General features: G+C 47.4%; 1 protein-coding gene across 1 annotated transcript in view; it reads right to left on the reverse strand.

Moving 5' to 3' along the window:
• Positions 1 to 9,081, reverse strand: part of LOC144791849 (putative cation-transporting ATPase 13A4) — a 652,319-nt gene extending 643,238 nt beyond the window's left edge. The window contains exon 1 of the mRNA XM_078666632.1: positions 8,796 to 9,081. Coding sequence (XP_078522758.1) covers positions 8,796 to 8,972 — 177 coding nt within the window. The 5' untranslated portion in view covers positions 8,973 to 9,081. The remainder of the gene's footprint in view (positions 1 to 8,795) is intronic.
• Positions 9,082 to 17,885: the final 8,804 nt, after the last annotated feature.

Raw genomic sequence — 17,885 nt, forward strand, 5'->3', positions numbered from 1 at the left:
GACAATCCTCGCTGGTTTCAAGAGCTGTTTTGCCTACTATACTCACACAGAATGACGCATGCGCGTTGGTTCAGCGAGACCTAAAAAAGGAACACAGACGCAGAGAATTCACCTACTCAATGCTGTTCCAAGCAAAGCTTCTGGTGATGGCAGATGGAAAATCTTGGTTCTTCGAAACACCGTGGAGCCCCATGACTTGCTTGAGGGCTGGCGGCAGGTGGGGGGACCACGACGTGGTGGCAGACCACAAAAACAACATCAGGTGGGGGACTCCTCCCGGGATTCCAGAGACGAGGATGGTGCCAATGTCTCACCACAGACGGAGGCTGGAGAATAAAGATGGACAACATCCTGCAGCAGGGGCACACGACACGAGGAAGACCCACCTGAAGCCAACAGCAAGACTTGGCAACCGAACATGGATGGCAACGGTGGCTGGGTTAGACCTGCCGGTCTGAATCGTAGACTTGGACACTATAATGGAAAACCACTGATACACAAACTGACACAAACCAAACCTAATTGTAACATCTTTGAGAAGGGGGACTAGCAAGGCGCTTCTCAGACTTTATCCCCACCGCACGCAAGTACTGTTTATGGGATTGAAGCACTCTGCACTGTTGGGGAGGCGGGTAGTTGGGAATCCATCTAGCAGGGGAGCAAGGAGGGGGGTGGCGGGAGGGGATCAGTTCTTCTTTATGTTTAAGTTTGGTAATTTCAATGTATTCTTATGAGAACATTTCCAGCTGACACAGTTAGTCTCAAGGGGCCCGATTCACAGAACTAACTTTAGACAAAATCCTAAACTTACTACTTTTGGTATTCACAGAAGTTAGGATTTTGTCTTAAGTTTGTCTTAAGACAGACTTAAGACAGACTTAAGACAAAATCCTAACTTAAGTCTGTCTTAAGACAAACTTAAGACAAAATCCTAACTTCTGTGAATACCAAAAGTAGTAAGTTTAGGATTTTGTCTTAAGTTAGTTCTGTGAATCGGGCCCAAGGTTATTGCAAGACAGGGCTGGTACACCACTGAAAATGCTTCAATGTCGAACAACCACTCTCGCACCCAAGGGGACGTGACACCTGACACCCCACACTCGAAGCCAGATACCACACACACTGTGCTCTCCTCTAACCGTAATATCCTGGAATGTGAATGGCCTGTGTAACAAAATAAAGAGGGGGCTTGCATTACAGCATCTTAAGATACACGCTCTGTAAGTCACCCTCACACACGAATCACACCTGGTAGGCACAGCCACTAAAGCATTGGATTGATGGGGCTTCAAAATGGCGGCACACTCCAAATGTACATCTGGATCCAGGGGGGTGGGGGTCCTGATCTGAAAGAGCTGCCCTCTTGGAACAACTGGGGCATGGGCAGACGATCAGGGGAGCTTCGCAGCAATTTCCTGTGGATGGGAGGGGCGCGGATGTAACCTGGTCTCTGTGTATGTCCCTCCGGCGCTTCACGCACTCGCCCGCCCCGCCCTTGGTAAATTCCTATCGCATTACCTCCAGGGGAACTAATCATAGGGGGCGACTTTAATGCCACATTAGATGCCGCATTGTTCACCCTCCAAGAGATCAGGGAGTGGGTTTGTCCCACCTCCCTGAATTCCTGGACGCAATTGGGCTAGCAGACATCTGGCCGCACACGTTACCCCACAGAGCGGCAGTACACGTTTCACTCGGGCGCACACAACAGCCTATCCCGAAAAGACTTCGGGGCAGATTTATGTTGGGAATGCGCCACGTTTGCGTCACGCAACTGCGGCTTAAACGTGGCACATCCCTATGACCCATTTACAACGTGACGCATCTAGGCAGATGCGTCACGTAGTAAAGCCCTGCGCCACTTGTGGGCATTCCGGCGCAGGGTGGGCGTTCCGGGGCAGGTGCGCCTCGCAAAAGTGGCTGAGTGAAATCTATAGGATTTCACACAGTCACTTTCAGGCCAATGCTGCGTCAAAACCCTGCGCCTACTTGAAGCAGGCGTAAGGCTTGACGCAGCATTGGACAGATAGGGCACCCCCGAGCCTTGCTGGAGCTGCATCGTGATGCTGTGGTGGGGCTGAGTGATGCTGTGGTGGGGCTGAGTGATGCTGTGGTGGTGCTCAGTGGTGCTGTGGTGGTGCTGAGTGATAATGTGGTGGTGCTGAATGATAATGTGGTGGTGCTGAGTGATGCTGGGGTAGCACTGAGTGATGATGTGGTGATGCAGAGGGCAGAAAGGCACAAAAAACGAGTCTAACAGAGGGCAGAAGAGAGCAAAAACAAGGGAAAAAGAGTCTAACAGAGGGCAGAAGGGCACAAAAAACGAGTCTAACAGAGGGCAGAAAGGCACAAAAACCGAGTCTAACAGAGGGCAGAAAAGCACAAAAAACGAGTCTAACAGAGGGCATAAGGGCAGAAAATCAAGGGAAAAACGAGTCTAACAGAGGGCAGAAAGGCAGAGTCTTACAGACTCTATTAACCAGGGGAGCCCAGGTACAAAAAGCGGCCGCGAAATGAAATGAAAAGCGGCCAGGAAACGCATTCCTTTGAAGTGTGAAAGGTGGGAGCGCATTGGCGGGGGAGCAGCCGCCTTTGATGTGCGAGCGAGTGGGAGGGAACACCATATGGGGTGTGATTAAGAAGTAAGCTCAAGCGCACGCTGGGGAAGTGTCGCGCTTGAGTAACTCACATGCATTTGGGACAATCCTCGCTGGTTTCAAGAGCTGTTTTGCCTACTATACTCACACAGAATGACGCATGCGCGTTGGTTCAGCGAGACCTAAAAAAGGAACACAGACGCAGAGAATTCACCTACTCAATGCTGTTCCAAGCAAAGCTTCTGGTGATGGCAGATGGAAAATCTTGGTTCTTCGAAACACCGTGGAGCCCCATGACTTGCTTGAGGGCTGGCGGCAGGTGGGGGGACCACGACGTGGTGGCAGACCACAAAAACAACATCAGGTGGGGGACTCCTCCCGGGATTCCAGAGACGAGGATGGTGCCAATGTCTCACCACAGACGGAGGCTGGAGAATAAAGATGGACAACATCCTGCAGCAGGGGCACACGACACGAGGAAGACCCACCTGAAGCCAACAGCAAGACTTGGCAACCGAACATGGATGGCAACGGTGGCTGGGTTAGACCTGCCGGTCTGAATCGTAGACTTGGACACTATAATGGAAAACCACTGATACACAAACTGACACAAACCAAACCTAATTGTAACATCTTTGAGAAGGGGGACTAGCAAGGCGCTTCTCAGACTTTATCCCCACCGCACGCAAGTACTGTTTATGGGATTGAAGCACTCTGCACTGTTGGGGAGGCGGGTAGTTGGGAATCCATCTAGCAGGGGAGCAAGGAGGGGGGTGGCGGGAGGGGATCAGTTCTTCTTTATGTTTAAGTTTGGTAATTTCAATGTATTCTTATGAGAACATTTCCAGCTGACACAGTTAGTCTCAAGGGGCCCGATTCACAGAACTAACTTTAGACAAAATCCTAAACTTACTACTTTTGGTATTCACAGAAGTTAGGATTTTGTCTTAAGTTTGTCTTAAGACAGACTTAAGACAGACTTAAGACAAAATCCTAACTTAAGTCTGTCTTAAGACAAACTTAAGACAAAATCCTAACTTCTGTGAATACCAAAAGTAGTAAGTTTAGGATTTTGTCTTAAGTTAGTTCTGTGAATCGGGCCCAAGGTTATTGCAAGACAGGGCTGGTACACCACTGAAAATGCTTCAATGTCGAACAACCACTCTCGCACCCAAGGGGACGTGACACCTGACACCCCACACTCGAAGCCAGATACCACACACACTGTGCTCTCCTCTAACCGTAATATCCTGGAATGTGAATGGCCTGTGTAACAAAATAAAGAGGGGGCTTGCACTACAGCATCTTAAGATACACGCTCTGTAAGTCACCCTCACACACGAATCACACCTGGTAGGCACAGCCACTAAAGCATTGGATTGATGGGGCTTCAAAATGGCGGCACACTCCAAATGTACATCTGGATCCAGGGGGGTGGGGGTCCTGATCTGAAAGAGCTGCCCTCTTGGAACAACTGGGGCATGGGCAGACGATCAGGGGAGCTTCGCAGCAATTTCCTGTGGATGGGAGGGGCGCGGATGTAACCTGGTCTCTGTGTATGTCCCTCCGGCGCTTCACGCACTCGCCCGCCCCGCCCTTGGTAAATTCCTATCGCATTACCTCCAGGGGAACTAATCATAGGGGGCGACTTTAATGCCACATTAGATGCCGCATTGTTCACCCTCCAAGAGATCAGGGAGTGGGTTTGTCCCACCTCCCTGAATTCCTGGACGCAATTGGGCTAGCAGACATCTGGCCGCACACGTTACCCCACAGAGCGGCAGTACACGTTTCACTCGGGCGCACACAACAGCCTATCCCGAAAAGACTTCGGGGCAGATTTATGTTGGGAATGCGCCACGTTTGCGTCACGCAACTGCGGCTTAAACGTGGCACATCCCTATGACCCATTTACAACGTGACGCATCTAGGCAGATGCGTCACGTAGTAAAGCCCTGCGCCACTTGTGGGCATTCCGGCGCAGGGTGGGCGTTCCGGGGCAGGTGCGCCTCGCAAAAGTGGCTGAGTGAAATCTATAGGATTTCACACAGTCACTTTCAGGCCAATGCTGCGTCAAAACCCTGCGCCTACTTGAAGCAGGCGTAAGGCTTGACGCAGCATTGGACAGATAGGGCACCCCCGAGCCTTGCTGGAGCTGCATCGTGCTTGCGACGCAACTCCAGCATTGCGTCACCTTTACGGCACAGATGCGTCACGCATCTGTGCCGTTTTTGCCCCATGGTGCACCGCATTGTAAATGCGGCGCACCATGGGTGGCGGAGCAGCGGCGCAGGATGACTGGCGCATCCCTGGGGATGCTACAAAATAGAAGGGGGTTCCCCGGGAGGGGCTTTTTGGATACTGGCAGGAAGAAGGGGGAATAACAGCACCCTGGGGATGCGCCAATTATCATAAATCTGCCCCTTCATTCTAACCTCCACATCTGGTTAAGAAAGAATACTGGAGATCAAACACCTCCCCCAAGGTATTTTGGATCACTCCCCGTGTTAATATCATACGAATCACACCTCTCGGGGAGGGGACGCACATATCCCACACACCCTGGGTACCTTAAGGAACCGAACATATGGAAGGGCCTACACAAGACCTCCGGGCACTATTACCAAGAAAATGCACACAAAGTGGTTTCTCCCGCCATCCAGGGCTCACATGTGGAATTGAACCTCCGGATAGCAGGTAAGTAGGGAGGGAAACACCAGCTACAAAGGTAACCCCAGGACTGGTACCCCTCTCTCAGACTACCAGCTGAGCTGGGAATGGGTCTGTTGTGCATCTCTTGCTTCTCTTTCCCCATCAAGTCCCAACATCACGAGGGTTCCTTTCTATATAGTATCGTTGTGGCCTGCTTTTGTAATTTGTTTTAGTCCATGGACCTATTCGGTATGTATCCTAGTTCTGTTCCTCGTGCCTGACTGCTGCCTGCTCATTTACATAATATAAATGTAGCAAATTAACATATAATAATTAGATATAAAAAATAGAATCTCTGAGACATCTGAGTGAGGGATTCTGCAGCGCACTGTGGTTGAACTCCATGGGAAAGACACCTTAAAAACAATGTTGTTAGGTTACCAGGTGACACCATGTCACTGTGACTCGCTAGTATTTTGCAGTGATGGGTTTTCAGTAACAATCTGGTGCATTCTGGGAGGGTTTGTTTTATTCATGTCAACTAAAGCAATTGGACTAGAGTCAGGGTCGCTTTAGAGCTGGTGGCGCCCGGTGCACCAATGTCTCTTGGTGCCACCAAGAACCCCCTTCTCAATGGATTCTCACTGCCACCCTCCAGCAGCGCCCCTCATCTCTCCATAGCCTCTTCACATACATTTCATGTGTTTTATAGCGCTACTCATGCCACTGTAGGGTGTCAGGGCGCTTTACATCACACACACATTGTAGAGAGAGAGTGAATCATACATGTGTCAATCAGTCTGTAGGAAATGTTACATAAAACGATGAGAATTACAAGGTATAGGAATCCCAGGACATTCACACTGGTAGGTAATATATTTTAGGAGTGATTGCCCTGGAGAAGCACAAACTCAGGATTTAAAACATATCCTGGTATTCTCAACCTTTGAGTGAGGTAAAGAAAAGAGATTAAAAGGGCTAGAGAGGGTTTAGACTAGAGACAAGATTATTCAGAAGCAGGGAGAGAGACTTATAAATCAGAACACAGAATATATAAAACAACGTTGTCAAGGTTACCAGCTGACTCGCGTCACCACGAAAAATCATTTTTCAATACTCCGTTCTCAAAACAATCTGGTGCATTCTGGGAGCGGGGGTCGTGTTCATTTCAACTGAAATAATTTGAGTTCGATGTCTGAAAGCAAGCCTTTCTAAATGCAAAGCCCGGGACTGGAATACGGGGGGCCTTAGAGTTCATTTAAAGTCGTAAAACGATTCCCTTGGGGCGAGTATGTGCGGGGGGGTGGGGGGGGGATGAGAGGGGGGTAACCATTTTTGCTCCTATATGACGTAATTGGGAACGCTGCCTAAATGCAAGCCACTGCTGTGAACCCCATTCCCAAATTAAAGTAATATTCAGAGAGGACATTTTGATTTTTAGATAATCAGCACTTCGCTGAAATTGCGTGATCCTGGTCAAATCATTATTTTTCTCGGTGCTTCCTTCCAAGCCATTTATGGCAGCGCTTAGAAATAGGCAGGTTTTAAAGCGCCACATGAAAATAACTTTAGCATTTCGCTGACCCTGGAAGTGTACGGGACTCGGCTCGTGATGGAGGGGGGGGGAGGGGCAATGAAAAGGAACTGTAACAGTGGGCGCCCCCCCAGCTGAGCCGTCCCGGGGCATCTGGGGGCGCAGGTGCAGCGCCTGAAGAATGTCCTAGCGCCAAGAGAGGCAGAGAGGGTGACACAGCGCCTAGACTCCGCAGAGAGGGTGACACAGCGCCTAGACTCCAGCAGAGAGGGTGACACAGCGCCTAGACTCCGCAGAGAGGGTGACACAGCGCCTAGACTCCGGTAGAGAGGGTGACACAGCGCCTAGACTCCGCAGAGAGGATGACACAGCGCCTAGACTCCGGCAGAGAGGGTGACACAGCGCCTAGACTCCGGCGCCTACAGAGGCAGAGAGGGTGAAACAGCGCCTAGACTCCGGCGCCGAGAGGCAGAGAGGGTGGCATAGCGCCTAGACTCTGCAGAGAGGGGGACACAGCGCCTAGACTCCGGCAGAGAGGGTGACACAGCGCCTAGACTCCGCTCCAAGAGAGGCATAGAGGGTGACACAGCGCCTAGACTCCGCTCCAAGAGAGGCATAGAGGGTGACACAGCACCTAGACTCCGCAGAGAGGGTGACACAGCGCCTAGACTCCGGCAGAGAGGGTGACACAGCGCCTAGACTCCGCAGAGAGGGTGAAACATCGCCTAGACTCCGCAGAGAGGGTGACACAGCGCCTAGACTCCGGCGCCGAGAGGCAGAGAGCGTGACACAGCGCCTAGACTCTGCAGAGAGGGTGACACAGCGCCTAGACTCTGCAGAGAGGGTGACACAGTGCCTAGACTCCGCAGAGAGGGTGACACAGCGCCTAGAATCCGCTCCAAGAAAGGCAGAGAGGGTGACACAGCGCCTAGACTCCGGTGCCAAGAGAGGCAGAGAGGGTGACACAGCGCCTTGACTCCGCAGAGAGGGTGACACAGCGCCTAGACTCCGCAGAGAGGGTGACACAGCGCCTAGACTCCGCAGAGAGGGTGACACAGCGCCTAGACTCCGCAGAGAGGGTGACATAGCGCCCAGACTCCGCTCCAAGAAAGGCAGAGAGGGTGACACAACGCCTAGACTCCGGCGGCGAGAGGGAGAGAGGGTGACACAGCGTGTAGACTCAGCTCCAAGAGAGGCAGAGAGGGTGACACAGCGCCTAGACTACGGTGTCAAGAGAGGCAGAGAGGGTGACACAGCGCCTTGACTCCGCAGAGAGGGTGACACAGCGCCTAGACTCCGCAGAGAGGGTGACACAGCGCCTAGACTCTGCAGAGAGGGTGACACCGCGCCTAGACTCCACAGAGAGGGTGACACAGCGCCTAGACTCCGCTCCAAGAAAGGCAGAGAGGGTGACACAACGCCTAGACTCCGGCGGCGAGAGGGAGAGAGGGTGACACAGCGTGTAGACTCAGCTCCAAGAGAGGCAGAGAGGGTGACACAGCGCCTAGACTACGGTGTCAAGAGAGGCAGAGAGGGTGACACAGCGCCTTGACTCCGCAGAGAGGGTGACACAGCGCCTAGACTCCGCAGAGAGGGTGACACAGCGCCTAGACTCTGCAGAGAGGGTGACACCGCGCCTAGACTCCACAGAGAGGGTGACACAGCGCCTAGACTCCGCAGAGAGGGTGACACAGCGCCTAGACTCTGCAGAGAGGGTGACACCGCGCCTAGACTCCACAGAGAGGGTGACACAGCGCCTAGACTCCGCAGAGAGGGTGACACAGCGCCTAGACTCCGCAGAGAGGGTGACACAGCGCCTAGACTCCGCAGAGAGGGTGACAGCGCCTAGACTCCGCAGAGAGGGTGACACAGCGCCTAGACTCTGCAGAGAGGGTGACACCGCGCCTAGACTCCACAGAGAGGGTGACACAGCGCCTAGACTCCGCAGAGAGGGTGACACAGCGCCTAGACTCCGCAGAGAGGGTGACACAGCGCCTAGACTCCGCTCTTACCATCTCGTTCTCCTCCCCTTGGTTGAGCAGGGCATGGCGGTGCTTCTCGGGGTCCCTCTCCATCCCGGGGGTGCCGCTGCCCTCTCCCCGCTGCCTGGGAGACGTCGGGCTCAGGATCCACGTCTCCTCGTCCCCTCCGCCGGGGTTAATGAGTGTCCTTCCGCAATCCCGGCTCATTTTTATATCTCGAGCTCACACCTTCCTGATTACAGGCAACTCCTGGCGCCTCCAACTCCTCCCAAGACACTGGGCTCCTCCACTCCCTGTGTGTGCGTCCGGCAGGAGCCCTGTGCCTGTAGAGGGACCCTGTGTGTGCCTGGAACAGAGAGAGCCCTGTGCCTGCTGGAGGGAGCCCTGTGCCTGTAGACGGATACCTGTGTGTCCCAGAGCCCTGTGTGTGCCTGTAGACGGAGCCCTGTGTGTACCTGAGCCCTGTGTGTGCCTGCTGGAGGGAGCCCTGGGTGCCTAGTATGTGCCTGTGACAGAGTCCTGTGCGTGCCTGTAGAGGGATCCTGTACGTGCCTGTGAGAAAGGCCAGTGTGCGCCTACGAAGGGGGCATGTGCGTGCTTGTAACAGAGCCCTGTGTGCGCCTATGGAGGGGTTCTGTGTGGGCCTGTGACAGAGCTGTGTGCCTGTAGAGGGTGTCCTCAGTGCCTGTGACAGAGCTCTGCTTGTGTCTGTAGAGAGAGAGCCCTGTGCCTGCGTCTAGAGAGACACCTGAGTATGACTGATGCAGGAGTTCTGTGTGTGTCTGTAGAGGGGGACCCTTTGTGTGCCTGTAGAGGGGAGCCCTGTGTGTGCCTGTGGAGGGGGGCCCTGTCTGTGCCTGTAGAGGGGTGCCCTGTGTGTGCCTGTAGAGGGGGGCCCTGAGTCCTGTGTGCATCTGGCCAGGAGCACACCTGATCTCTTGTAAGGAAACACGAGCCTCGAATCCCCAGAGCACAGGGTTTGCACTTTCACTCTTATAGGGCTCACTACAGGGTGGGCGTCGGTCTAGCGCCAAGAAAGCCTCCCACCAATGAGAAGGAGGCCGCTCTGTTGTACATGTGGTGGCTGTGGGCGCTAGAGGATTCTGGGTAGAATTGGTGCCCGTGGCCCTGTCAGTGGCACACTGGAGCCCTGGGCAAAGGTTTCACAAACTGATGCATAATGTGTGCCAGGCCTGGGGGCAGGGGGTGTTGATGACGTGTGCCAGGGCTGGGGGCAGGGGGTGTTGATGACGTGTGCCAGGGCTGGGGGCAGGGGGTGTTGATGACGTGTGCCAGGCCTGGGGGCAGGGGGTGTTGATGACGTGGGCTGGGGGCAGGGGGTGTTGATGACGTGTGCTAGGGCTGGGGGCAGGGGGTGTTAATGACGTGGAGTCTGGGCTGGGGGCAGCGGGTGCTAATGACGTGGAGTCAGGGCTGGGGGCAGGGGGTGTTGATGACGTGGAGTCAGGGGGCAACCTTTATCAGGGCCACACTGGCCACCATGGAAAGCCTCTCCCTGACACACCAGGGGCAGGAAAAACCTGTTATTAAAGAACTTTTGGGGAGGAGGTGAGCCACACCAAGATACGAGGTAAGTTGCCACAGCCCCTCCTGCCCCCCCCCCCCCCCAGCACCCCTCCAGCATCTCTTTCCCTCACCTGAGGATCTATAGAATGTTTCACACCGAGTGTAAAGAGTGTTTCACTCCCACAGGTTCACGTGTGAAAAGCTCACTCCATCCTGGTGTTTCCCATTGCATTCTGGGACTTACAGTTTTGAGTTTATAATCAGGACTACAAATCCCAGAATGCAAAGACAAACACCTGGCCTGCAGGAGCCCCTCCCTCATGGATCTCAGGCTGTGGGACATTTACAGCTAAAGGAGCTGATTGTCAACAGATAAGCAGTGCCCCCGCCTTGTGTTTCCTTTGCTCCGCCCTCTGCTTTGTGTGCACCAGGGCCTGGGGTCACTGCAGATGACCCCGGGTCTCTGCACATAACGATCTCTTACAGAGAAGCCCCAGAGTGAAGCATCACATCCGCGAAGTCAGGAGACTGTAACGCATAATGTGCCCGGATATTTGCATCCCCTGTGGATTCAAGCCGTTCCCGCCAATCTCCACCCATCTTGGCAAACAACTGTTTATGACATTGTTATGTTTCATATAGGTACCCTAATGTAGGCCCGGTATTATAAGGGTTCTTGGAAACCAGGCTGGGGCTACATCCACCCGCATAATATCTACATACACGGTTCATCCCATACGTCATCCTCAAAACCAACAATGGCTAACGCAAGAAACAAGGGACAAAGGAACCCTAGATACTTTCTGTATAAATACAGCACCTCGTGCTAGTGTTAGCTAGAGGGAACCGAGACTTCCCGGCCGACACACTGACCAGAGACGCTGAGGGTCCTCAATGCAGACCCTCCAGCTGACAGCAGTCTAAACATCCCTTGCAGGGTGTCCAACTCGAGACCAGGACGGGGTCCTACATTCTCTCACTCTTCAGGTAATGGGGTTAGACTAACAATGATTGCAGCACTTCTGTGCTGCTTAACCAATCGCACAGCTCCGAAAGAAATAGCTTATAGACTTTTCACAGTTCCAATTCTCTTTTATGCATAAGTTTTTACAGTTCATTCAGCTTGACTGATTTAGTTCACAATAAAACTGTCCAAACTCCCATTGCTTCACACGAGGTGGTTGTGCAAACCGGTAGTGAGACAAAATATCGAAATTAAAATATCGATATACAATAATATCGATGTTTTAATTTCGATAGTATAGAATATCGATGTCCAAAATATCGACAGACAGAATATCGTTTTTATAAGGTATGTATGTTACTAATATCGAAATTTACTAATATCGAAATTTTGTTTAGTGTTATGTATTTTAATATGTTGTTTATATGTTTGTTAAATATGTTTTGTAATGTATGTTTGAAAATTAGTAAATTTGTTTACATTTTGCGTTTTAGTATCAGAGCGGGTTGTGGGTTTATAGGGGAATAGGGTGGGAAGTAATTTAATAATAATTAATTAATATATGTTTGTAAATATTTTAATAAATACTTAATTGGTAATTAATTAATATTAATTAGTTAATTAATAAAAAATTGGTAATTAATTAATATGAATTAGTTAAATACATTAATTAGAGTTAATGTTTTTATATATATAATTTTTAGTTATTGTTAATGAATTAATTGGTAATTAAATAATATTAATTAGTAAATTAAATTAATTAGAGTTAATGTGCTAATATATTTACTTTTTTGTTATTGTTAATTAATAATAAATTGGTAATTAAATAATAATTATTTAATTAAATATTTAGAGTTAATGTGCTAAAATATTTAATTTTCTGTTATTGTTAAATAATAATTAATTGGTAATTAATAATTATTAAGTAATTACATGATGTGATTTATTTATGTGTAGTGAGTTGTGTGTTTATAGGGGGATAGGGTGTGATATAATTAAATGTAATTAATTAAAGAGATTGTATTTATTTATTGGTATTTATTGTTAATTAATTAGTTATTAATATTTGTTAATTAGTTCATTTATAATTACATCAATTTAGTAATATTAATTGTTATTAATTGATTAATTGAAATTTATATTAATTGTGTTTTTTATATGTGTAGTGTGTTGTGTGTTAAAGGGGGAGTAGTGTGGGAAGTAATTTTTACCCCCATGCTATCCAACGCTTTCCCTACTGTTGCACCCTCTGGAGTGGGAATAGTAATTTAAACCCCTACGCTATCCAACGCTTTCCCTACTGTTGCACTCTCTGGAGAGGGAATAGTAATTTAAACCCCCTACGCTATCCAACGCTTTCCCTACTGTTGCATTCTCTGGAGTGGGAATAGTAATTTAAACCCCTACGCTATCCAACACTTTCCCTACTGTTGCACCCTCTGGAGTGGGAATAGTAATTTTTACCCCTACACTATCCAACGCTTTCCCTACTGTTGCACTCTCTGGAGTGGGAATAGTAATTTTTACCCCTACGCTATCCAACGCTTTCCCTACTGTTGCACCCTTTGGAGTGGGAAAAGTAATTTTTACCCATACGCTATCCAACGCTTTCCCTACTGTTGCACCCATTGGAGTGGGAATAGTAATTTTTACCCCTACGCTATCCAACGCTTTCCCTACTGTTGCACCCTCTGGAGTGGGAATAGTAATTTTTACCCCTACGCTAACCAACGATTTTCCTACTGTTGCACCCTATGGAGTGGGAATAGTAATTTTTACCCCTACGCTATCCAACGTTTAACCTACTGTTGCACCCTCTGCAGTGGGAATAGTAATTTTTACCCCTACGCAATCCAACGCTTTCCATACTGTTGCACCCTGTGGAGTGGGAATAGTAATTTAAACCCCTACGCTATCCAACGCTTTCCCTACTGTTGCACCCTCTGGAGTGGGAATAGTAATTTTTACCCCTACGCTATCCAACGCTTTCCCTACTGTTGCACCCTCTGGAGTGGGAATAGTAATTTTTACCGCTAGGCAATCCAACGCTTTCCCTATTGTTGCACTCTCTGGAGTGGGAATAGTAATTTTTACCCCTACGCTATCCAACGATTTTCCTACTGTTGCAATATGTGGAGTACGTATATATATTAATTTATATGTAGAGTTTTTAATTTATTTTAAATGTATATGTATTAGTTTTAATTTTTTAATTATGTTTTAATGTTTTTATTTAATATTTGTAAAATAATTTGTATTTTTAAATTATTTTTACATTATTATTAATAAATTTAAAAAACGATATTTTTAATTTCGATATTTTTGTACTATGATATTAATTTTTCGATATTTTTGTACTTACCTTTTTTATATATTTTTTTCTGTTAAAGGCATTCCTAGTAAAAAAACAAAACAGGCACTTTGCGTGGAAAAATAATATTAAATGACCTCTCGTTAGTGAGCAAGGCATTGTGCACTATAGATTGCAACTTGTTGTGCTTAAATTAATGGAGGTATGATAGCCAGCACGTCAGGTACTTTGCTACTCTCTACAGTCTGCAGCTCGGGCAGCTGCAATGGAAATTATCGTACTTAAATTGCAATGGGCCTGCTCTCATCCAAATGCCTTTCGAATTCTACCCTGGCTCCAATGAGGCAGTTAAATAATATATAATGGCACACACATAGCAAATAAAATGCAGATATCCTGTGTGTTGTAAGTAGACAATGAAAAAAATATTGCTCTGCACTACTGGGAAAGGAACATGATATATAGACTGTTTTTGTCACGTGTGTCACAGAGTATCCATCCGCCAAAATTGAAATCCAACACTTAGTTCCACTTTACTCCCTGGCCTCGCGCTCCAACACAAATTATTTCCAACAAATAATTTGCTTGACATAAAGGAAAGGAAACTTAACTTACTCTACTGCATGGTAAGTTAGAGGGACTGGGATGGGTGGGTAGAGCTTTTGCTATAGAACTGTGGGGTGGTACTGATCACTGTCATGTGCTTAAGCTTTGGCTTATTCAGTCACCTTGTGTTCTGTTTGCAATGCATTGCCAATTTTGTAAATGCTGCATTAACTGAAGAAGATGCACATTGCACAGCCAACACTGCAGTCACGATGCTGCACTTAGGTCATGGGTGGCAAAAAGCCATGGGCAGGGAGGAAGGGGATGAATGGTGATGGGTGGGATACATATCTGCCTTGCTTACCAAATACTGACAGTGAGTCAAGGGGGTAGACCAAGAATTAAAATACACCTTACTTCGGACCACCTTTTTTGGACAAAACTAAGTAAGCAAAGTAGGTGAGCATGCCCCTCTCCAAAAGAGCTCCTTTGTTTCTTCAACCAAGCAAATATTCATTTATTCATGCACTTTTTATTCTTTTATATTCACCGAGTGAAAGCTACCATGATTTAAGCTTTACTTTCTCTCACCCAATCTTTCACAGAAATTTCCAGTCCATCCATATATCTATCCATTCAGTATCCACCCTTTCAATCATCCTTTCACCTATCTATCCATTTACCCAATGACTAACCAAGATTTATTTCACCCAACCATACATGCAGGAGACAGTATAAAAAAATAAACAAGGCAATGATAATAATTGGCAAAGGTAAAAAGTTAGGAAAATATTAATAATAAATAATAGGAATTACTGGGATGATTAGAACCTTCAACAGTGGCTCTGGTGGTCTTCGCCTTCTCACTGGCTCCCGGACCTGCCTCCGAGCTAACCCTCTTCTTTCCCTTGGGTGCTGAGGCAAAAACTAAAGAAGATAAAAAAGATTAGTGAAACAGTTAATTCCCCAAATACATTATGACAGGCAAACGCATTTGCATTGTTCATTTCTAAATCAGATTGTCTATAGTACTAGTATTGACTGTCGAGTTGACCATACTAATCCTAAAATCCCTATAGACGAATACTACACCTCACTGTGAAGATTGCTTGGGATGAATGTATTTTCTTTGTTCTTGGTTATTTGAAATCAGAGGTGAAGTCAAGGGCCAGTCTTGATTAAACAGCAATCAGGGTTTTAAGATTATGTTTAAGATATATATATATATATATATATATATATATATATATATATATATATATATATATATATATATATATATATATATATAGCGCTCGACAACTCCAGGTAAATCTCCAGGAATAAAGAGACAGCACTCGGGAGGCTCCGTGTCACGTAGTTTATTAACTACAGGCTAAACCACAGACGCGTTTCGGCGATTTGCCTTCGTCAGTGTGTGTATCCACACGCACAAACCGGTACATATATAACAATATAACAATAGCATTTGACAACATGCAAGGGTTACACCTCTTAATTGGCATCGACAGAGGACTGGAGACCTCACTACAAACGCCAGCTCCATTTTGTAGTGGTTAAATATTTACTTCCACTTAACACAATGCACATAGTGGTATCATGAGCAAATTAAACCTACAGATAGGTAAGCGCGTTATGGTAGGAGGTATACAAATTAATCGCATGTGCTTCAGTTGCACTACTAAATAATGCCGTGGATCGGCAACAGTCCCCTGGGAATATGTGGAGCCAATAAGTGATGTGTCCCCTTCTTGCACTAAAGATACTATATCATCATTAATAGACAGGCTATGTTATCCCATATGGCCTGATAAAAGTATCCAGGAAAAATAAGCAAAAGGAGAAGAAGAGGAGAAGGTGAGGAGAAAACGAAAAGAAAAGATATGAAGTATAAATCATGTTTTAAATCTAGACTTCCCGTTCTCTTAGGATTCAAAGAGCCCTTTGAGCCTATAGTACATCATAGTGGATGATATTATAATTCATAGATTGACATACAGGTGCGAAATTAATACATGGTTAATGGATATATAATTCAAAATTCATCCATAATTTCAAATTAACCATCATTCATGGCACCAGGAAAAACGGTGAATGTTTACAAATCGTGCAGTAATCCACAGGATTTAACAATTAGAGATTTGCTATATACAGTGAAATTTTCAGACAGCACTTACATCACTTGCCTAAATGGAATATCATTTCCTCACCGCTATTTAACCCTCGAGGCCATTTTGTTGAGAGGTCTATTATGTAGCGTGATTCTAGCCTGCGTAACCTTCGCAGGTGGTCCCCTCCCCTAATAGACTTTTTTTATGGTGTCAAGGCCAAAATACTGCAGCTGATTACGGTCTCTATTGTGTTTTTCGGCAAAGTGTCGAGCGACTGGATAAGTTGGATCAGCTTTATCGATCGCTCTTAGATGTTCCAGGATCCGTAATTTGAGCATGTTGATGGTACTCCCTATATAGCGGAGGCGACACGGGCAGATCAAACAATAAACCGCTAGGGGTGTGCTGCATGTAATAAACTGCTTAATTGCCAGTTTCTTGCCGGTGTCAGGTACCTCAATAGAGAGCACCCTTCTGCTTCCAGCGCATGCCTTGCATTTGCCGCATGGTAGAAACCACTCATGGTTCTTAAGGTATTACTTTTTGGTAGTGGTTTCTCCAGGTGACTAGCCACCAAATGGTCCCTAAGGGATCTGGCTCTATTGAAGGTTATAAGCGGGTGGATCGGCAAGTCGTCTTTGAGTGTGTTGTCGGTTTTAAGAATATGCCAGTTTTTTCGGAGCATGGCTCTTAGATCATCAGCTCCAGTTGAAAAGGGAGTTATTAATCTGAACTTTCCTTTACTAACCGGAGCTGTCTTGGGGTCATTTCTTTTAGTTGGTTTTGTTGTCAGCAGAGAGTCTCTGGGGATCGCCCTTACTCTTTTCAAGGTGTTACTCAGAAGGGTTTCGCCATACCCCCTAGCCTGGAACCTACATATACACTCCCTTGCTGCCACCTCAAAATCCTCCAGTCTCGAGCAGTTCCTCCTGAGACGGAGTAACTCTCCATATGGGATGCTCTTGACCAGTTGCGGAGGGTGGCTACTGCTGGCAAATAGTGTGGAATTACCAGCAGTAGTTTTTCTATGTAGGGCTGTATGAATCTGTGCATTTTCTGAGAATACTCTTAGATCAAGATAGTCCGCGGTTACCGGACTTACCGTCCCAGAAAAATGCAGATTACAGTCATTCTCATTTAGTAGGTTAATGTAGGCATGTGCTGTATTGGGTGGGCCACGCCAGAAGATAAACAGATCGTCGATGTATCTGAACCAACCATCGATCTTTCCCTCCAAACCATCCGCCATGCAGCTCCTGGGCACCTGCTCCTCCCAGCTACGTGGAGGTAAAAAGAGTACCACATGGCCTGAGAGTCCATACTGTGCCATCGTATGAGAACCCAGATCCACAGTTGCTAACGGACTGGGAATTACATACAGCAAACTATACGGAAGGAACATTAAACATACTAATCCAGTATGCCTGGAGTGACCGTGAAAAAGCACTGGAGGAAATAAAAACGCTGGAAGAGGAACTGGAAAAAGAATCAGACAAAGAGCTGGTGCTCCAGCTTAAAACACAGATGAAAACTCGTCTCACAAAATATGAACAGAAAATTCGTACAAGGAAACAAGAAAAGTACGAAAGGGATGAGGACGATTACTTACAAGGTCGCATACTGACATATGCAAAAAAATACGACGCCTCACGTCTAGCACT

This window comes from Lissotriton helveticus, chromosome 11 (genome assembly GCF_964261635.1).
Source record: "Lissotriton helveticus chromosome 11, aLisHel1.1, whole genome shotgun sequence".
In the NCBI taxonomy this organism is placed as follows: domain Eukaryota; kingdom Metazoa; phylum Chordata; class Amphibia; order Caudata; family Salamandridae; genus Lissotriton; species Lissotriton helveticus.